The sequence below is a fragment of the Anguilla anguilla genome, chromosome 16 (genome assembly GCF_013347855.1).
Source record: "Anguilla anguilla isolate fAngAng1 chromosome 16, fAngAng1.pri, whole genome shotgun sequence".
Lineage (NCBI taxonomy): Eukaryota > Metazoa > Chordata > Actinopteri > Anguilliformes > Anguillidae > Anguilla > Anguilla anguilla.
Genome location: NC_049216.1, coordinates 17,161,194 through 17,183,653, shown reverse-complemented (window position 1 = coordinate 17,183,653; position 22,460 = coordinate 17,161,194). Strand labels below are relative to the sequence as shown.

Below are 22,460 nucleotides of genomic sequence, written 5' to 3'. Positions count from 1 at the left end.
ATGTATTTAGACATTTTCCACAGAAGCACCTTATTCATCGTACAATTCAAAAAACTTATTTTTATTCAGTTATACATATTGTAATACAGATGTAATTTACCATCAAACCACTTATTAAAAAAGGTATTTTAAAATGTTTGACATTTTTGACAGGTTTTGACATAAGGCCTTATGTATTTTGCAATTTTCCAAACAACCACAAATTTGTTAAATGCATTTTTATTCATTTATTTCAATCTTGTTGCAATACACAGGTAATTTCCCATCAAACCATATATAAATGGTATTTTACATTTTTTGACATTTCTAACAGTTTTTGACATAAGGCTATAGCCTTCTGTATTTAGCCATTTTCCTCAGAATAACATTCTTCATCATAAAATTCTTTAAACTCATTTTTTTCATTCATTTCAATATTGTTGCAATACACAGGTAATTCCCCATCAAAGCACATCATAAAAACGGTATTTTGAATTTTTTGACAAAGGCCTTTGACATAATTCTTACATATTTAGCCATTTTTCACAGAAACACTTTATTCATCATACCATTCCTCAAACAGATTTTTATTTATTAGTTTCACCCTGCTATACACCCTGTAAAAGAATGCATGTTTGTATTGCTATGCAAGTCATACATTTTCACGATTCTTCCCAAATTATGCACAGATGCTAACTTGAATTGCTCTTAAGTGGAATCCCACATTGGTGAAGTTCTATCACAAGTCTTGCTAGATTTCCGAGAGAATTATTATTATTATTATTATTATTATTATTATTAATAATAATAATAATAATAATAAATTACATTTATATAGCACTTCACCTCACCCACCACCAATGTGTAGCACCCACCTGGGTGATGCACGGCAGCCATTTTGCGCCAGAACGCTCACCACACATTAGCGAAGGTGGAGAGGGAGAGAACATTTATTTAGCCAATTAAATCTGGGGATGATTTTTAATGGCAAGTTTGCGAGAGCCAGATCATCAGCAGCAGAGAAGAGGGGAGTACTTCTGCAATGCCCTTCATTTAATCACTGCAGTCAATCACTCAAGGCCAGACTATCTCTTGATGATAAAACAGACAGTTTAAGAAATCTTGGATCACATCATTATTAAATAATTTAGATATTCATTCATTTAGATAAAATCATTTTTGGTTTAGCATCAAAAATAAACAAAGTGTGATCTCTGCATATACGTATCCTCCTTTTAATCAATTTATTTACTTCAGGTGGAGAAGGGAGCTTGGAATATGGAAAATGACTTGTATTTTTTTTATCACATGAGAATCCCTGCTTAAAACACATTCAATAGATGAGTCTGAAACAAGTAGAACTGAACAAAAGCACAATGAATACACCACGTGCTCTATAAATGCACTCTGGGGCTTTTCTGCCTAAAGTGTGCATGAAAACTTGTGTCCTGCTCTGCATCATTTGTTCTGCTGCTGGGATGCCTCCCTCTGTGCAGTTCTGCTGCTGGTGGAGAACGCAGCATTAGCTCACATGGAAGTGTAAGCAGATGCCACCTAAATTCGCCTTCGCTGCGTGTTCACTTTGTGTCCTGTGGAAAGCCAGCCTTAGGGTGAGTCAAAGTGAGTCTGAGAGTCCTCCTCCGGGCTACTTTCTTTGCAGTCGTTCCTGAAGCCACCCAGCTCCATCTGTGTGTGCGGCTCTTTCACCTCCTCGTGACAGAGGTTCTCCCACACCTCCGTCTCAAACTCGTCTTTCTGTCGGCCTCTTCTCCAGAACGGGAGCATTCTGCTTTTGTTCCTGCTTTTAGAAAAAGAGGAAAGTGAGCCAAAGAAATGAATTATGAATTCTCACACCATTCATAATGCAGCAGAGCTAAAGGGACGAGCCTCTTAAAAACAGGCAAAGCCTGTTTGATTGGACCTTATGATTACTAAACAACTTAAGCACCATTTTCTTGGTTTGTCAATCCTCACAACTTTTATTGGTGTAACTTTGTATTTGCAAATCATGTTATTGCAAAAACACATTCATCTGTAGCCATAAAAACATACTCACATTTTGTAATACCAGAGTGCCATGACTGTGGCCAACAGAAACAGAATGGCAATGAGTACAGTTGGTACCACTGGAACACAAAAAGGATAAATTAACAAAACAATTTGCCACACTTGTCTTTACTGAAAGCTGGAACATTGTTTCTTTATATTGAAAACAGACATTGAGTTCCATTTTTAAAGAAAATCTAAGGATTATACTTATACTGACCATAAGAAGACGGTGAGGAAGGCCTTGGCCCCAAACATTTGCCGTTTGATAAGTAAATTTAAGGCAGGGTGAATAGACATTTCGCATTTTTTAATCCTTATGAATTTGATATTAGCACCACTCTAATATTACTGTATACAGGAACATCTGCTATGGTAATATCAGAGCAATGCTATAGCCGCAGTAATATTAGAGTGATGCCATAGCTACAATAATATCAGAGTGGAGCTACAGTAATATCAGAGTCTGCCATACTTTCAGTAATACCAGAGCAGTTCTACAGCTAAAGTAATATCAGACTGTTGCTATGGCAACAGTAATATCAGAGCAGTGCTATAGCTACAGTAATATCAGAGTGGTGCTATAGCTACAGTATTATCAGAGCAGTGCTATAGCTACAGTATTATCAGAGCAGTGCTATAGCTACAGTAATATCAGAGCAGTGCTATAGCTACAGTATTATCAGAGCAGTGCTATAACTACAGTAATATCAGAGCAGTGCTATAGCTACAGTATTATCAGAGCAGTGCTATAGCTACAGTATTATCAGAGCAGTGCTATAGCTACAGTAATATCAGAGCAGTGCTATAGCTACAGTATTATCAGAGCAGTGCTATAGCTACAGTAATATCAGAGCGGTTCTACAGTTACAGTAATATCAGAGCAATGCTATAGCTACAGTAATATCAGAGTGGAGCTACAGTAATATCAGAGCAGTGCTATAGCTACAGTAATATCTGAGCGGAGCTACAGTAATATCAGAATGGTTCTACAGCTACAGTACATGTTCTTACTTTGTGAATTTATCTGCCTGTACAGCACTTTGGTCAACGTGGATTGTATTTAAACATGCTTTATAAATAAATTTGATTTGATTTGATTTGATTTTGATTTGATAATACAGAGCGGTTCTATAGCTACAGTAATATCACAGTGTTGCTATGGCTACAGTAATGTCAGAATGTGCTACAGCTACAGCTACATTAATATCAGAGTGTGGCTTTACCTACGGTAACACCAGAGTGGTGGGAGGTGACTGTATCCCCCAGTGGTGACCCTGAGCTGCTTATATCCTTGGGCTCCGGCCGCAGGGGCTCAGTGTTGGCGGGGGATGGTGGAACAGAAACGGGGCTAACAGGTGAAGTGCTCAGAGGGAGAAGGTAAGAGGTGGAAGAAGAAAGATAGGTTGATGAAGCAGGAGTAGGAGAGCTAGGAGTGGAGAGAGGAGGAGACAGAGTGGAAGAGAAAGTCAAGGTTGGAGGGGAAGATAGAGCTGATTGGGTGGTTTGGGGGAGGGAAGAAGATGGAGCTGATTGGGTGGTTTGGGGGAGGGGGGAAGATGGAGCTGATTGGGTGGTTTGGGGGAGGGGGGAAGATGGAGCTGATTGGGTGGTTTGGAGGAGGGGGGAAGATGGAGGATAAGTAGGAGCAGGCGTAGGTGATGAAGATGCTGAGGACGTAGGTTTAGCGGTTGTGTGGATCTTTGTTGTGCTAACAGGTACTTCTGTCTTTATATCTGCACCAAATGGAAAAATTGCAGTAAAAATAACACAAAGCTTCCACACAGGCAATCATCAGCAAACATTCACTTTTCTATTGCAGCCTTTTCTCTCAAAATTCCCAGGGGTTAAACCTTTGTATTCTTTCTCACTTTATTAAAACTTTGTGGCAGCACCCAGGGGGCCCACAGGAAGTCAGCGAAGGATGTTTTTACGTACAAAGTTACCCCTTCACCTCATAATTGTTCAGCAGATGAATTCTATTGACATACAAGCCTGAAGGCCCTTCCTGTTTACTTCATTCTAACTGGATGTTTGTGCACAATCACTTTCGCTGAAATGTGCTCGCATGCTAACTTGCAGGTCAAGCAGCAGAACACATTTAAAGATGATTACCTGATGAGTTGAAACAAAACGCATCAAAAGATCGAGTGGGAACTGATCGCCATACGATGACCCCCACTTGATTTTGGCCACACAGCTTGCTGGGAGTGATTCGCGGGATAACCGCAATTTGCTCATCAACCCATCCAAACCTGGCAGCAAAAATAAACACTCTTTTGAAACAGCAAGTATTATGAAGGAATTTCTTTCTTGGCTTATGTCTTCATCAATAAAGGATTACATACTGTGCTAAATTAAAGGCAGATGAGTCAATTGTAGAGAAAATTAGTTGTTTTTACCTACATCGTAGATACAAATCTAGAAATTTACAGAAGCATGTTTACAGTAAACATATGAAAACACATGCATATATACATACGTATGTAAATGCACATGTATAGCGTGCGTGCACACACACACACACACACACACACACACTTCTCACATTAAGTTGATCAGCCCAGGGACCACTGGATTAGCGACCTGCAGCAGTGTGAATTACCTGCACGTCTCCAGGCCATTTCTGTGTGCTTCTTCCACCTGAGCTCTTGAAGCTATAATGGCATTGAGCATCAGACACACCTCTCTGGCTTGAGACGCGTTAAAGGCATAAGGAGGACTTTTATTTTGCACAGGTTGGAGTGATGCCAGAAAGACGCCTGAACCTCGACCAGTTTCTGGGAAAACTGAAGTGAGTAAAAGACAACAGAAAGAGGAAGATTTTTTTCAGAATTTCTGAAAATCTCAGCTTGTGAAATGCATCCAGATCTCCATACTCACAGTATAGCCCCTTTTTAAACATTATTATATCATGAGTTATTTTTCATAAGTAATTTACAAACAGTAAAAACGAGCAACTGTTATTAAATAAAAAACTATTGTTATTTATATGTATCCCTAGTGATTCCACTCATTTTTAAACATGTATTCTAACATGTATAGTAATACATACAATACATACAATAATTGTTTTATACATACCAGTATTATATTATTAATACATGATTATTATATATGAAATATTTTCAATTCCAGCTAAGATTAGTATTTGATTGGTTGAAAACCCTAAGCATAAAATGTAGGGAAACACATGCACATAATCAGCTCATAACATGTGAGAAAGATGAAGTCTCACAAAAACAAAAATCAAGACATCCTAATGAAATAACAACCAAAAGAATGGCGGGAGAAGAATAGGAGACCGTACCTTTGATTTGACTGGGGTTAATCGCCAGTGTGGAGATGGCCAAACTGAGGTGGCACAAGAGCAAGAAAATCCACACCATGGCTGTCAGGTATCTGAGATCAGCTGCTGTGGGTTCAAATTAATTACACCTCATGACAGCCCATTGAGGCAAATATGAGCCTGCATGAAGGACAGGAGACTGGCTGAAACGCAGTAATGAATACCGACCTGTAAAAATGCTCTGTGCTGTGACTTGTCACTCGAGAGGATGTATACTGAGGAGCTGTCCTGGTGAGGGTGCTGAGCTTGTGGAGGGTAACCAATCCAACTGATAATGACCACTAGACGTGTCGACAAGGCCATTATTCTTGGATACAGGAAACAGGAAGAACATGGGCATCCGTGCCGGGCTGTGATAAGAGAGCTTTCACTATTGGAGGCTAGTGTAAGAATGCACATTATTACTAGCATACTCTGCAAAAATACACTCCTCACAGGAAAATCTCTCTAAAAAACAACTTCAAAAAATGATTGATGCACTCTCGTGCCATAATTAGGAATTGCTTATTTTTTTCAAATACTTTCTTGCATCTTGATGTAATGTTTTTTTCCTTATGCTATTTCTTAATATTGAATATGATTACATATTCAATCAGATGGAGTGGGTGCTGCAAAACCGGATGCCACATAAAATTACTGAATCAGTAGAATAAAATTTTCATATGACATATATGCAAGAAAAGCAGTTTTATTGAGACATGCTGTACATTGCATTTTTCAGCTCAAGCCTCGGAGTCTGGAGGCGTGGTAGTATCTGGCACAAGACGAGGTTGATGACTGTGTGGGCAAGATAGGGATGGAGAAATTAATCTCATGGTCTTTCTTGTTTGAGCTCTCCTACTCTCCTTCTCTCTTCTGCTTCTGTTGTTACTATTCTGCTCGTTACTTGGCCTCAGTCCTTCCAAATACCTACAGCATAACAGCACACTAATATGATTACACTTTGTAACAGAATACTGATGTAATTACAAAACATAACAGCACATTGAGGTAATTACACCTGATCACAGCACAGTGAGGCAGTTATACTTCATATCACATGGATGTAATTACACCTCATTGCAACACACTGAAATTATTATACCTCATAACAGCACGCTGAGGTAAATGTGCTGTGGCATTAATAAGGACAGCAGTTGGGCAAGTCACTACCACCACTGAATCTTTCTATGTACCTGACTGTTTGGACAGCATTCTGCGTGATGACTAGCACTGTATAACAGCAAACTGACCACAGCCTTGTTTTACATTGAGCTCCTTTTTGTGGTGTGGGTTTTGGGCCACCTGTCATGAAGCCTACACCCCCACTATTCTTATGATAAATAAACCACATTCATTCAAATTTACAGGAACAATAAAATCACATTTTTTAAATCACATATTAACCTTCCCTTCCTGGTCAGCCCGAGTCTTTCCACTGCATTGTTGTCCATCGGAAAAGACAGTGAACACAAGCAGCAATTAAGTGATGATTGGAAGACATTCTCTAAAGTGCCCCAGTAATTAGGCCTTCCCCTGGCACCCAGGTTCACTTTGTGAATGGAAACACTGGACCACTGCTCAAACAGGCTGAAGTGCAGAAGGCCCCTTCAGCAGCTGGTCTGTCGCTATGCATTACTGTGGCAATGGCCATGCCCTGCTAGCACTGTCCCTGAGAAACCCAAACCCACGCACAGGAAGCTTTTCACACTTCCTAGTATTTCACAGTGCAGAATACTTCACACAGACAGCATTGTTTTTTCCCCTCTCAAGGAAGCCTGGGATCCACACACACACACATAAAAAATGCATGAGAGCTGGCCTCCCTGACAGTGCCTTCTCTCTCCTCATTATCAGGCCCAACAGAGGCCCCAGACTCTGTTGGACTCGGCTGCCCAGAATTCTCAGGGTCATAAAATAACCAGGAATACCCAGCAGCAAAGGGAGGTGTCATACTGTGCTCAAAAAGTTGTTTTTGAGCCAAGTGAGAAGGCTGGTAGTACATAAGTGCAGTGCACTGTACAGACCCTGTATCCGGGTCCAAGTGATTAATCTGATCCCTCGTTCCAAGGCTCACTTCCTGCAGGTCACATAAACAGGCAAAAGATCCTGGTGTTGCACAAGATGGCTTCTGATAAGACAACACATACAGCCTACACTTCTCATTGCCATGTGAACACTGACCTGACCACGGCCAACTTGCAAAACATTCTTTCACATGGTATATGCCTGTGCATAACAGTTTATTAATGCTTCTGTCAGCAAATCAGAGCCTGGCTGGAGAGTGGTAGTACTCATCTCCGTTTCCAAGCCAATAAGAGCTCAGCTGAAGAGCCCTGGTTCTCACCTGTTAGTCTGAGCAAACCTGACCTCATCTAAGGCCTTTACCCATACAGAATGACCTTATTCTTTGTTTTGGGTGCAATCAATACTTTGATGGGGCATGACACATGCACTGTGTGCCTCCATGTATTCAATTCCATGTCCAGCAGACTGAGGCTCATCTGTTTCTGCAGAGCCTGCCTACATGTACATTTTAATGCAGCTTGCATCAGCAATGAGATCAAATGAGGCCAAATAATTATACCTCATAACAACACAGTGATGTAATAATATCTGATAAAAACACACTGATGTGATTAGAACTCATAACAACACACAGATGTACGGTGACATGAAAGACAGTAGCTGGGCTGAAGCACAGTACTGTATACTGCAAAAGTGCTAGCCACTACCACCACTGAATCTTTTCAAATTGGATTTAAACGGTTTGGGCCATGACATTTGGTCAACCACAATGACATTGAGGTATTTCCTGTTCCGGAGTTTGCTGTGATCTCTTGCCTTACTGTCTGTGTCCTGTTCTCTATTATAAGTCTCACGGTCACTGTCTGGCCTAGAAGACCTTATGGCCAGGCACTGCAGTACTGCTGTAACCTCCAGGAGGCACTGGTGAGACTCCCTCTGGCCCTGAATCTGTGAGAGCACAAATGAACCCTACACATCAAAAACCCCTATTTCAGTCACTGTACCTTTCACACAGTCTGTTTTGGCTGACAATGTACAATTCAGCTGTTTCTCTGTGAGCCTGACCTTAAGAGAGCCTTTGAATTCCTCCAGTTCTTTCCTCCTTCAGGTTCCGGCCTCCCTCTGTCTGACATATCCTCGTCTCCAGGCTGCAGTTATTATTTCATTTCCACCAGTGAAGGCCGCAAAAATGAATTCTATAGGGAAGAAGCAAACAACTTATTCAGATTCCTCAACTGAAGTAATCCACCGGGCAGTGCTAGAGCAAAGCCTGATTATAATAATCTTGTCAATGCATGCGACTTCAGTGGTACCTTAAAAAGGTTTAATGCCATGAAAATACCAATTGATATAGCCCAAAATGCTCCCACAACATTGTTGCAGCAAACTTTGTGTTAGCAGACAAGGTAAACTGGGAAGAACTCGAGAAAACAGCATACAAAGACAGATGAGCAGACAAGGTGTGTGTTTTGCCTTTGCCAATGAATGTCTCTGCAGAATTCCCAAGGTAGATTCAACATTATGGGGCAGACAGAAAACCATGACCCCTCAAGCAGCCTCTGGCTCCATAAACATCCTGGAGGGAGTGAGGGGAGCAGGGCCAGCACGGGTCTCATCCGCAAAGGCAGGAAGCTGAAGACTTCCTCTGACACCCTCTGTCACAGTACAGCCAGCACAAAACATTTCAGCACCGTTGTGGGAACATTCTGCCTCGGTTCACATTTGGTTAGGACGGTGGTCATCAACCCTGTCCCCAGAGACCTATCATCCTGTAGGTTTTCATTTCAACCCTAATCTGGCACATCTGACTCTACTAATTATGTGTAACAAACCAGTCAAAATCCTGCCAGAGCCCTCCCAGGAGGGTGAAAGCCAACAGCATTGGTTTGCTTCATTTTAGACATTACTGGGGACATACTTGACCATCGTCCTACAGGCTGCCAATACCACAGCCCAGCATAAGCATGCAAATACGTACAACAGACATGCAGAGTTCCATCAAAGATGGTCTATGCCTGAGCTACCTATGAGGGATGTGTACTCGTCGCCCCCCCTAAAACTATGCCTGTGAGGAGAGCTCCAGGCAGTGGTGCAGAAGGAGATTCAGGATGAAAATGCGGGTTCAGTTGATGGTTAGAAGAATGCAGATGTAGATACAGGATGCAGATGTTAAAAATACCCAAATTTTCCCCTTTTCCTGTTTTTTTGTTAAGCACCACACAAATAAAATAAAATTGAATTGAATTAAAGAATGCAGGCAGTGCAGATACAGGATGCAGACGGCAGAAGAATCTCTGCACAGCTGTCCTCCTGCCCTGGGCCCCCTCCCCAGTGAGGCATGGAGGACAGACAGCCTGGCCGTACCATGGCACTGAGTCAACGGACTTGATCCTAAATCATAATAGATCTGACCTGACATGAAATATTGATGCACAAATTGAGATTTCCAACTGACGTGAATGCATTCTTGTGCCCATGCAGACTCCAGGAAATGTGTACAGCTTTTCATTGCGGCTATGCAGTTGTATTTTTTTTCCAGATGTGAGAATATTTTGTCAAGATACAGTTACCAAACCTTGCGCGAAAAATGCCCATAAGACAAGAGATAACTTTTCACCCAGCAAGGCAGGTATACTTTACGCCATTTAACAGTGGCTATTTGCACAATATTTCAACTAAGCATTCTTGATTTTATGAAACCTGTGATTTCCACTGTCCATTATCTATACCCGCTTATGCTGGGCAGGGTTACCAGGGGTGCTGGATCCTATACCATCAAGCATTGGGCAAGAGGCAGTAATACACCCTGGACAGGCTGCCAATCTATCACAGGGCACACCATTCACTCACACACTCATACCTATGGGCAATTTAGAGTCTCCAATCGGCCTACTTGCATGTCTTTGGACTGTGGGAGGAAACCGGAGTACCTGGAGGAAACCCACGTGGACACGGGGAGGACATGCAAACTCCACACAGAAAGGTCCAGGCCGGATTCAAACCCAGGACCTTCTTGCCGTGAGGTAACAGTGCTACCCACTGCACCACCATGCCGACCGTGATTTCCACCAAAGTAAGGTATACTGTGCACTTAATTTGACTAGTTAACCCTAGTGTTTCACCTCTACCCACCCCCAGAAGACCAAGCTATAGCAAAGATACAAAGATACATTTCAAACCTTAACAATTCTGTCAGAAAAACAATGAATTACATGACAGGATTGTACTTTGGATTTCTTAACGGAGAGGGATGGTGAGAAAGGGAGAGCACACTGGCCAGGTTTACTCTCACTGCCTGCCGCAGGAGATTCAAACTGATGCAATACTGTCAGAAAATCTCAACAAATTGAATAATTGAACGATTTTTAATAATATTTAAAAATACAACACATAAAAAAACAGTAAGATGAACCTTCCCCTCAGGCACCGTATATCCTTTTATGCGTGTGCTACATTAGCTCTATGAACACGTTTGATTTTAGGAGTTGGCAGTCAGAATAAATTATAAGAGGTTTACTTGGCTGGGGCGGCCATGCTGGCCAGAGTGAAGGTGTGTCGGAGGGCCTGCTCTGCAGTGGGCAGGAGGGCGTGGTACAGCCTCTGCAGCGCTTGGACGTCCTCCAGGGCATCGTGTGCCGGGTAAGACACGCCCAGAACAGCCTTCACCAGACTCTCCTGCCTGAAGCTCTGCTGCCCCCTGCCCTTAAGGAGGTCCCGGGCCAGGGGAAGGGTGTCCAGGAAGCCGGAGGTGACCTCCTGGAACGCCTCCCTCAGGTGCCACTCGTCCAGGGCCCGGGCCAGCACGCGGCAGTCGAACCTGCGGACGTTGTGCCCGACCAGCAGCGGACGTCCCAGCATGCGCAGGAAGGCCAGGAAGGCGGCGAGGGCCTGTGGGAGCAGCACGGTGGGCAGGGCGTGGCCGTGCAGGTACAGGCGGCGTCTCCGCACGCTGAAGCCCGTGATGGCAGCCGCTCTGCTCTGTATCCTGCAGCGAGGCAGCACGTACAGGTTGCAGCTGTGCCCACCGCTCACCGCCGACAGCTGGACGATGTCACACGACCGCCCTGTTCCCAAAACATCAACCACCAGCATCACCCCTCTGGGGATTTTTGTACTAATGGTGATGCGATGTATGGTGTATGCTAAGGATAGAGAATCTGCAGGCGGCCAGCTCTATGTAGACCACACAAGTGGTGTTTCAAAAGGCTGCATAAGCACATGGAAAAATTAGCATACCTGAACAGCGACACAAGTTCCTGCAAGTCTGTGTTTAATATCGTCTGCGATTTAGTGGTAGCAAAAACATCCATACCAAGTCCTGTAGTCTCCAAATCGAAGAACACCAAGCTGCATCCTGCAGGGCGGGAGCCAGAGACTGGGGAGAGAGTGTAGAGATCCATTTGCTTCATCTAGCTGTAGATAAACCAAAACACAACACGTCTCTATGGAGATACCACCTGTTTCCTTTCCAGCTGACACAGCTCCACAATTGTCCCCAGATAACGAGCTACAAATGAGTCACAAAGTGCAAATGAGTTCCAAAGTTCTGCCCTCTAAGAACAAATAATATCAAAGAGTAATTTAAAGTATGAATATTCTGCATCTATTCAGGCCTCTCTGTTCTAAGAAAGATAATATGTCCATTACTTATTAGATCATACATCACTTGATTATTAATTCATTAACTTGGACTGGGGCAGTTCCACAGAACTTCAGGCTGTGATAGATTGGCTAATTGATAGGCAGGTGGAATCACAGGAGTCACAATTATTGAAAGCATGAACACCTGCCTGTTGAACCAAAGGAACTCGTAGAAAGCCAAACCCACGTTCTTTTGGAATTCATTTAAATGCAACATCATGGAAGCAAAAGCATGATCATAAGAATCACAATTAAGAAATTAGTCTGATAAAAAGTCAATATATAAGGAAACTCCAAGGCACTTAAGAATTTTTTTTAAATGCCTCCTCTTGAACAAGAACTTATATTTTGTTCATATTGACTTCAAAGGCACAGTATCAATGTTTATTTGTAAATAAAATCTCTGAAGCATTCAGAGCAAGAGTTTTAGGCAGAGCAAATCCACCCTCATAGTAAATACATTTTTTTGTATGACAGGCTTTTATGGATATCATTATATGCTTTTGAAATATAACTTGCATGGCCAGTCACAAATGCAGTCACATTTAAAAAAATAAAACTTTAAATCCTTTTAACCATTTTTCATCCACAAATGAGCAGTAATTCTCAAAAGCAGGCCTAAGGCACAGTTTATCAGCCAGGAAAACTTTCATGTTAGTCGTGATGGATTTTCTTTGAAGGGCAAATAAAATATATAAAACATAATTGTCTGTCCCATCGGATTCATCCATGACAACAGATAAGCTGTCATTTGTTTTTATTATTTAATTTAGATTTTATGCAAAGCAGTGGTCTGTGACACATACTTCTGTTGAATTTTCACAAAATAAATGAAATCCGTCTGTGTGCACTTCATCGGATGGGTATTCTTGCAGTTTGCTGAAATATTTTTTATAATGTATGCATTTGATGTTCCATCCATGTCTAATGTTCACTCTCCCCATATTAAGTCAACTAATTGTCCTTATAAACATTGCAATTAGTCACTCAATTGAATAATTAGTCACTTTTTTGGGCCTGATTCTCAGGCTGTTATGGAGTAAAAGTTGTGTACAATAGGCACAGTGAGGCTTTTGCTTGTAGCTAAAGGGAGGGGTGTTGGGAATTTGCCAGTTACAGAGGGTTGCCTGTTTTTTTAGAAACCTAAAAATACAAAAATTGAGTTATTTTACTCCTAAGTTTATTTTTTCCCCTCATGAAAATCCAGACTAAGTGCTGAGTATAAACCTTGGATTGGGTAGGATGGGTAGATCTATTTGGACATGCATTCTGAAAACTTTCTAACGCACAAGGTTCTTTGTCAGGGCAGAAGTAGACCATAAACTCTATGTTCCACTATGTTTCTCCTGAGAATGAATAGATTATGGTTTTACACAATCCATCTACATCTGTTTTTACTGTGACAATTCAGTTAAAATCTTTGCTCAAGGACAGAATGAAGCTGTCGTAATATAAACCTAGCCATCCAAAAAGACGAAGAGGATGACAATGGTCATCAGAAACAGTGACAGGAGAGAGAATGAGGAGAATGTGACTGCACAGTGAAAGGGGCTGTAGAAATGTAAATAGTGTAAATGCTGTTGCGTTCTGTGAGAACAGCTGTAGGCTGTGCTGAGCTCAAGCATCTCTCAACCCCTTTCCATTTCTCTTTATTTCCCTGTGCATCTCCCACAGGTGGGGATGAAAACATAAAAGTAAACATCTTGCATCAGACCCAATCAAAATACTGTCTGTGGCAAAAGCAGGGAGGCAGGACATGTCCTAGTTAAACAGTAAACCTTGAATAATGCATTCTGATTTTAAGGATTGCATTTCCCTTCAGCTTCCTGAAATGAATCACACCGGTGTTCTTCCCTGAAGGATGTTGCGACATCCTTCAGAGGGGGGCTTAAGCAAGGCTCAGGAGGAGCATCTTGTCCTTTTGCCTGTTTGAATCTAAGGCAGAAAGAGCCACAAGCTTGCTACAGCCTAAGGAGCTTGAACCCACTCTCTTGTGGAGGTCAGGGCTGTGTTTGTAGAACAGTCAGTTGCTGGACATGTTTGCGGGCAGAGAGAACAGTGTGGGCAGACGACCTAAAGCTGCACTGCACTAGCTACCCTGATCTCACAGACGGGGAAAAAGCACCGCAATTAGTGAAGGCAGCCAGCTATACTGCTGTAATCAACCAGCCCTGGTTCAGGTTTCCCCCTGTGGCCTGTGGGGTCAGGTTCCCCCCCAACCCTTTGAGGAAGGTTTCCCGTTACCCATGAATGATTCATCCAGGTTTCCAACTAGAGATCCAGTGCTTGGAAGCCCACAGCATTGAATGCAGAGGCCAGGGACTCTGCTACGGGATCATAACCGGGAACTGGATCAGATTTGGGACCCCATGAACCTGCTTGGAGATGGCGACGCTGAAGGCTACCTCGCATGGGGACCTGCAGAGCTGGTCTTTGGGGAAGACCCCAGCGCTGGATGGGGGTCTGTCCAAATCCTTCTCCCTCAGCAGTGGCAGCAACGCCACGGGCCGCTTCCCCCACAGTAAAGACGGAGAGGAGGACATCCAGGAGCTGAGCCGGGTGTCCAGGCCCTACGGCCGCCGGCCCATTCGAGCAGTCAGGCCGGTCAGCGCTCTCAGCCCCAGCGCCTCCTTCCTCCAGATCAACCGCCTGCAGGGGGAGCTGGTGAGGAAGAGGAAGGTAATCTTGCATGATGCCATTTCCTGTGTTTACTTCCATGTAAGATGTTGGTATATACCTTGTACTTGTTTTGGGTTTGGATTAGCCGTGCTGGATAAGGAGAGGTACTTGAAAACTAAACCGGAAGAAACCTATGTATAGGAGAAGCCTCACAGTGTATTCACGCATTCACAATTCATCTAGAGTATGTGACCAGTCATTACGTTTGCAGGGTGGAGTTTGTGCTTTGGAGAGAGACTCAAATGTCCTCCTTCATCCCCTGATTAATTGATTGATGCTGTGTGCCTGTGTCTCAGCTCTCCATACTCCATAACACAACACTCTCCAATGCCACACCATTATCTTTCCTATGGTGGAGAGAAAGCTCAGCCCACATGTTCTTGAGGAGAATCTGCAGCAAACCTGCCACTTTCACCTTTTCCTCTTCCTCTTGCTTCAATATGGTTTCAAAGATAATTGCTCAATATGGATGGATATAGAACACCTTTGTTAATTGCTCAATATGGATGGATATGGAATACATTTGTTAATTGCTCAATATGGATGGATATGGAATACCTTTGTTAATTGCTCAATATGGATGGATATGGAATACCTTTTCTGGAAATTTATAGCCATGCATGCATTGCATTAACTATTAAGCACTGGGGGGCAAACTGACCTGAAATTAATTAATTAAGGAGTATGTGAGATAATGAAAGTTGAAGAGATCTCAAGTCTCAGAAAAACAGACTCTATTTGCCTTCATTTGTTGTGGTGGTTCACACACAGAGTGGTGATATCCCCAATGGAGAGCCATCCCTAAGGAATTTATAAATGCATCGCTCTTTATTTAGGGTGTCAGTGCTCAGCATAAGTGGCATGTGGATCTCATTCTCGATCACACAGGAATGTGAGGACCTGAGGCAGCAGAATAAGTATCTGTCCAATGAGATCCACATGGAGAGGATAATGATGAGGACTGAGAGTGAGCTCACCATGAGGAACCTAAGGAACCTCAACCAGGAGCTGCAGGCGCAGGTCAAAGAGGTAACGTTCTGTCACAGCCACACAGGCCTGCGCAGGACACCTCCTGTTCTGCCATGCCCACATAGCAGCAATGCAGGTTTTAGCTCCACTTACAATTCACCTTTAACTGCCCACCTATTTTTATCTTAAAATATTATGTTGGTGTGAATGCACAATTTCTTCCCATTGCCAAAAACATATCAGTACTTGTTACAGTAGAAGCTAAAATTCCAGTGGCTTTGATTAATTTAATTTGAAAAACAAATTAAAAATTAAAAAAGGTAACCACAGTCCAGCCGAGCTGTTCTGTGTTTGTCTCTCATTTAGGATAACATGCACTACAACTGGCTACTGTGAAAAGCATGGATATGCTACAAACCAAGAAGAGACATTGTCAAGTCTGGTGCATTACACTCAACTGAACACTAGATGTCAGCTCAACGTCAGCACAGAACACAGCTCCTGTGTTTCCAACACCAGCCATACACTCACACAGCAGGGTCAGGGACTCCATGTTCCCCTATGCTCTAATCCCACAACAGTGTTAGTGTGAGAGGAGTCGTGATCCGTCAGTGTGAGGTCACTGGGCTATACACAGAGCTCCAGGCTATTCAGGGTATGTGGCACACAAACACTTATTATTATCTCTCCATATGAACTTTGGAGGGTGCTAAGACCGCTGAGATGAAAAAGGATGTGCTTTGGGAACTGGCGACTGAACATACTGTTCCCACTTTAATGGTATTTATAGGTCTGTGCTACGTTTATGGCTTCGCTCTTCACTCCTATGTTATTATGATAAATGCACATTTTTGCTAGAAAGCATTGTCCGATTATATTTATGCAGTGTGTTTGGCACCTTTTTCTATTTTTTATTAACAGCTTTGGCCACATGCACCTGCAACAACCTTTATTAATTGAGCGCAACAATCTCATTTTCATTTAGGGCTTCACTCTAACAGGGCTACAGGAGAACAGACACAATAACACCTTTTTGTGGACCGCACAGGCAGGGAGCGCTGTTTCCCAGCGACACAACCACAGATGCAGTTTTTTTTGAGGTATCAGGTCATGGTTCACACTGCTGCACATCTGCAATAGTACAAGTGCTGTTTCACAGTGACACATCAGCACAGATGAACTATAAAGTGTACAGTTATACGTCTCTGACAGCATCACACCAAATGTGCTGTAAGCCTCAGAGGGCCGGAGGTTGGGGATGGGGAAGTCAGCTGCGTGCAGGGTGCTGTGAGGTGTGTGTTCTGTGTTGTGACGTGTGTCTTCTGTTACCTGTACTGTGAAGTATGTGAGCTTGCGTGTTCTGTGTCCTGATGCCCCGACCCAGCTGAAGCAGAAGCTGCATCAAAGCCAGCAGAGGGCGACGCTGTGCTCGCGGGCGGCGGAGGAGGCCGACGCATCACGGGGCGAAGCTGAGAAGGGCCGGGCGCTGGCAGAGGCCCGCGCAATCAACAGCAGGCAGGAGAGAGAGCAAGTGCTGGAGGATAAGGCCCGGATGAGTGAGGACTTCCTGCAGCTCAAGAACAGGGTACAGCACAGCACAACACAGCACTACTACAACACAGCATGGTACAGCACAGCTACAGCACAGCACAGCAAATGAACAACACAACACAGCAGCAATAGAGCACAGCATAGTGCAGCTACAGAAGAACTACGCTACAGCACAGCTACAGCAAAGAAAAACTATAATATAGCTACAATGTAGCACAGCTACAGCACAGCCCAGCAAAACTAAAATACAGATACAGTACAGCATGGCTAAAGCACAGTACAGCAAAGCATCTGGTAGCACACAGCTGCATCTCTGACAGTATGACACTAACCTGGCAGTTGTCAGAAAATAGAAGTTTGGATCTGGGATTAAGGAAGTGGTTCATTCTGCTATGGTCTTTCTGTCCTTTCTCCCTTACCTTACCTTACCTGCCACACTCACCCACTTAAACTGGGCTGCCTCCATCTAATTCAGCTGCGCACCGAGTTCCTTGGTGCAAGGCTGGCCAGCCACTGTGCAGCACCCTGTCAGTCACAACACCGTGTGATTCCGTCTTTCACAGCATGCTGACGTTCAGTCGCTCCTGGCCAGAACAGAGAAGAATTACTTCGAGACAAAGATAAAACTGGACAGGGCTTTGTCAGAGAGGCAGGTGCTCCTGGAAGAAAATCACAGCTTTGAGAAAGAGAGAAATGACCTGAGGAAAAACGTGAAGCAACTGACAGAGGAGAACAGTAAACTCAAAGAGAGGTGAGACTATTTCCTTTTCACCTGTTCCAATGAACCCAAACAGACTTCATTTTTAAAATTCATAGTACTAGAAATGCAGAGGGATGTTATATTTAACCATTGTGTTACATTACTGTCCTAACCATACTTATAGTTTCAGTTTTAGTGTATTCAGTTTATACAAGCCAAAGATACAACAGTAATACTGTATTGGTAATGCTGTACTCACAAACTATACATTACTGTGTATTTTCTGGGTTACAATGAGACCATAAAAATCGAAATATCAGTGTTGAATAATTACAACAGTGAATGTTGTACTACCGAACCACATCCACCTTCATGCTGTACTACAGCAATACAGCCATCCACAATATGTACTACACCAGTGCAACTGCACACATGCCGTATCTACACCAATGCAAGCACTTGTAACACATTAGCTGTAATACAACAGTACAACCTTAGAAACTGCCTGTATGTTATTTCTACTCCCTTTAAGATTTTGCGACAAGCAGTCAGTGGCAGATGCATGTTAATTAACAGGACAATGAGACATTAGAGTGCAAATATAAGGACATAGCTCCTGAAACAGATGCTGGGCGACAGCTCCACTTAATTTGGTGGTTATTAGGGGACTATATACGCTGGTTAAATCTTTCAGTTGATTGCATTGCAAGATTAATTGAACATAATACATTTCATCCTGGCCTTTTATGTCATTCAGTGCTTTACTCTGATTAATGAATCCATCCCTACAGTGTCTGAAGTCAGATGAAGCGTATGATCAGATCACACTCACAAATCTCAGTGGTTTCCCGCGATGTGCAGGTCTACAGTGCCTCTCTCTCTATCACTCTGAAAGCAAATGAGAGTTCCTGTTGCTGAAACGTGTATGTTACAGGCGTGTGTCTGAACACAAATATGTGACTCAGGAATATGCAGCTGTATTCAGAAATATTTTCTTCCCAAAGTTGGCCAAAGACATTTGGGAGATATACAGATCAGATCTGTGGAAAAGGTTTAGATTAAACAAAAAGTGAAACAACCTAATCCATTTAAATGCACTGACACACATTGACATGTGCAAAATAACCGTGGTAGACAGCCATCCTCCTCCTCCCCCTGCTGATAGATTGTCTGCACGCTTTGCAAATATAAATTTCTTGCTTGAACAGATACGGATAGTGTAGTCTAAGTTACATAAGTCTATGACTGCATCTGAAATACTATCTGTACAAAAATAAATAGCAACAAGACATGTCTTCATGAACTCAATGCACAGCAACTGCGCATACTCATTTACATAAAATTGTATGATTGGCCTACTGCATGTGCATGGGCAGGGAAGGATGAAGTCAGCGTGCTCACCTGGCTTAAAGGGTGTGGGGAAATGACAGTTGGTGGGATCAGTGAGAGAGGCCACACCTGTCGCCTTCACCTGGTAGACAGCAGCCCAACTCCAGATACTGCGACACAAAGGGCTATGTAAAAAGGACTGCAGACATGGAAAACAAGCACCTGTTAAAAAGGTGAATGACATAACTCTGTAGGGTAAATTCCAGGTAAGCAGGGTAAACTGGGGCTGAAAGCGGGTCCCTGGTCTTGGCGCTGTGGCCCTCAGGGAGGCGAGTGCTCGGCACAGGGCGGAGGATGCGGAGCAGCAGGCTGCGAAAGCCAACGAGGCGCAGAGGGAGGCGGAGCGGGAACGGAGGCTGGCCGAGGCAGAGAGGCAGGACAGCGCCACAGAGTGCCAGAGCTGGAAACAGAAGCACCAGGCCCTGGCTGACATCTTCAGAGCCCAGGAGGACCTGAAGGCCCAGAGGCAGAACAAAGCAGTGAGTCCTTCGCATAGCCTCTCCTAGAGCATCATGGGCCAGGTACGTCCCACACATACTCTCACAGAGCATGATGGGCCACATAGGTCCCACACAGGCTGTCCTAGAGCATCATGGGCCAGGAGAGTCCTCCACAAAGCCTCTCCTAGAGGAGAGGGGACAAGGGGTTTACATCCCCATCAATGTGTAGGGTTAATTATCACCAAAAATAATCTGAAACATAATTTGTCAAGCCATTTTTATCCACACCTCAAAGGGTTAACCATTTCCACATTGACTCATTGCCCCTCCCACCATCATCTATTCTCCAAAAAAAAAAAAAACACAAATTTGATTTGATTTGTCTTGGCTTGAAACTAGTACCCCTCCAATTTGTTCTTACTTTTACTATTATTGTAGTACAAGTGCCACTGGCCCTCATGAAGCCAGCAGAAGGCATTTACAGACAGGTATTGAAGCCAATAAAATGTTTCAATCCCATTAAATACATACTGTACACATATAAAGAATACTACTATCAAACAGTGTAACAATAATTAACTGTGAGCTTACTTGAACAAGTGAACAAGACTGTAAATTGTGCAAATACAAGGTATAAACCTGCACAAATCTGTGCAGATGGTCTTTAATTTCCTTCAAACACTTACTCACATGCCACCACACATAGCCCTGCAGTAACATATAATTTCCTCTCCTACCATTGCCATGACCAGTGTGATCCTCTCTTAGAGTCAAGCCAATATCAAGAGTTACTTCCTGTGCATGACTGAGAGCGACCAGAGGGTGAAGATCCTGAAGAACCAGGATGGAAGCCCCCGGAACTTTACGGTAACAATAACACCCCACCAGTCCAGACTCTCCATTCCCACCCCAGCCAGAGAAACACAGAAATGTTCTAAAATGCTACCTAAACTGAACATTTCATTTGGTTAACCATAGCAAAGTAGAGGTTAGGACAAATTTTAAAAGGTCACAGATTTAAATCAGAGCTGGGGCATTTCCTAATTAACCATATACATAAAGTTAATTCTCTCTAAAGAATGAAATGATAAACTGAAAGTTCAAGTGGTGGTCAGTAAAGAACAGTGTTAAAATAAGCGTTTACGATGGTGGCTAGTAAATGATGCAGAGGACTGACCGGCCTCTCCCCAGGAAGGCGATCCTGTGTACATCTCCACACCGGACTCTGGGAGTGAGGATGCTGGCAGAGGCACAGAGAGGTATGGATGGTATGGACAATTCCTGCAGAATGTGAAGGCTGCTGGAAGTGTGTGGGGAGTTCAGCTGGTAATACCACAGTCCCTGAGATACTCAATGACCATGACTAATGCAAAGTGCTATTTGTATTGAGACATTGTGCAACAGTGGCCTCTCAGATGTACCCACTGCTCTTTCAAAAGGAGTCATCATATTCTAAATATATTGATTACAAAGTTGACTATCCTTTTAAAGATTGACAGGCTGACCCTGTTTCACTTTGTCCTATACATAGATTAAAATGCTTTGTCAAAATCCAATGCATTACACTGGCAGAGATATTACATTTTCTTAAAGATTAGAAAATACCTCCTAAACACACGCACACAAAAAAATGATTTTATTTTTTAATCAAAATCTCCATGGTAACCAGAAATAAACAAGAACTTTCGGCATTATAGCTCTCATTCTGTGAGGAAATGCATTCTGCGGCCAGCTTGCTTAGCCAGCACGTTATGGACTGACGTGTGCATGAGCTGTATATTCAGTGCGGCATGGGCTCCTTCTGTTCAGGACCATGTACAGGGTGGTGGCTCCCAGCACAAGGAAGGGGACAGGCTCCGCCCACTTCAGCGAGCTCTCCCCGATTGCAGCAGAGCCACCGGACATCACCCCGCCAAGGAGGAACAAGAAGGTGGTGGAGTATTTCTGGCTCCCTACAGATGATGAATGACATGACAGCTCTATGGCTACTGTGTGTCTGCAGACAGGTTCTAGTCTACCGGTTAAATACCCAACCTGTAATAGTTCCATGGTTACTGTGTGTCGACTCTAGACAGGTTCCAGTCTGCTGGTTAAATACCCAAGCTGTGTTGAAGTGCAGCTTATTGTACACATTTGGTTGTAAAACATTAAAATGTGATTTTGACACTGGCTTTCTAGTGGTTTGCTTCATTAGTCCATTGTAAACAGGACACAACATGGGCCAAAACATCGATCTCACCCTGGGTCAATCTAACCATGATCTCACCCCGGGTTGCCAACAGTAAAGCTTTGATTTTTAGATCTGAACCCAACTGGACAGTTACCAGTCATGACAGAATTCATTAAAGCGATTCAATGTCAGAAACATCTAGATGCATTTCACATTTTTTAAATGTGATGCTTACATTTGTTTTAGGAATTTAATATAGGTCGAAAGCTTGCTTCAGATGAATGGGAACAACCAATTCATCACTTCCTTGGAATTTACTGGACATTCCTAGCACAATAATAAGACTGAATGGGAATGGCAGCACAAGGCTAATACTGAATGAAATACAGACCAACTGAAATTTAAATAGTATATGGAAAAATCTGCAGGAAAAATCCTTACAACCCCAAAGCCCCTATGGAAATAATTCAATTTTACAAGTGACGAGAAAGTGAAGACTTAATTCAACCTCAATGTGTTTTGTGGTGAAGAACCCAGGGC

General features: G+C 43.1%; 3 protein-coding genes across 4 annotated transcripts; 1 reads left to right on the top strand and 2 right to left on the bottom strand.

Moving 5' to 3' along the window:
* Positions 1-911: 911 nt before the first annotated feature.
* Positions 912-7,007, bottom strand: LOC118215576 (mucin-17-like). The gene is made up of 8 exons (XM_035396465.1): positions 6,993-7,007; positions 5,543-5,655; positions 5,336-5,379; positions 4,631-4,814; positions 4,141-4,280; positions 3,252-3,761; positions 2,036-2,105; positions 912-1,780 (listed from the first exon to the last, which is right to left on the bottom strand). Exons 1-8 carry the CDS (start codon positions 7,005-7,007, stop codon positions 1,585-1,587), a joined length of 1,272 nt encoding a protein of 423 aa, XP_035252356.1. The 3' UTR covers positions 912-1,584.
* Positions 6,759-12,048, bottom strand: trex4 (three prime repair exonuclease 4). 2 transcript variants are annotated; one of them, XR_004762832.1, is made up of 4 exons: positions 11,694-12,048; positions 10,899-11,445; positions 8,447-8,577; positions 6,759-6,791 (listed from the first exon to the last, which is right to left on the bottom strand). XR_004762832.1 is itself a non-coding variant. In XM_035396377.1 (2 exons), exons 1-2 carry the CDS (start codon positions 11,788-11,790, stop codon positions 10,895-10,897), a joined length of 648 nt encoding a protein of 215 aa, XP_035252268.1. In that variant the 5' UTR covers positions 11,791-12,044; the 3' UTR covers positions 10,733-10,894. The 2 variants fall into 2 exon arrangements, 1 of the variants encoding a protein (XP_035252268.1); XM_035396377.1 differs by lacking the exons at positions 6,759-6,791; positions 8,447-8,577 and having other exon boundaries at positions 10,733-11,445; positions 11,694-12,044.
* A 2,155-nt stretch (positions 12,049-14,203) lies between these two features.
* LOC118215620 (golgin subfamily A member 6-like protein 6) lies at positions 14,204-21,919 on the top strand. The gene is made up of 8 exons (XM_035396519.1): positions 14,204-14,701; positions 15,590-15,730; positions 17,055-17,255; positions 17,785-17,972; positions 19,576-19,789; positions 20,519-20,617; positions 20,942-21,009; positions 21,560-21,919. The coding sequence occupies exons 1-8, from the start codon at positions 14,408-14,410 to the stop codon at positions 21,717-21,719; spliced, it is 1,365 nt and encodes a 454-aa protein (XP_035252410.1). The 5' UTR covers positions 14,204-14,407; the 3' UTR covers positions 21,720-21,919.
* Positions 21,920-22,460: the final 541 nt, after the last annotated feature.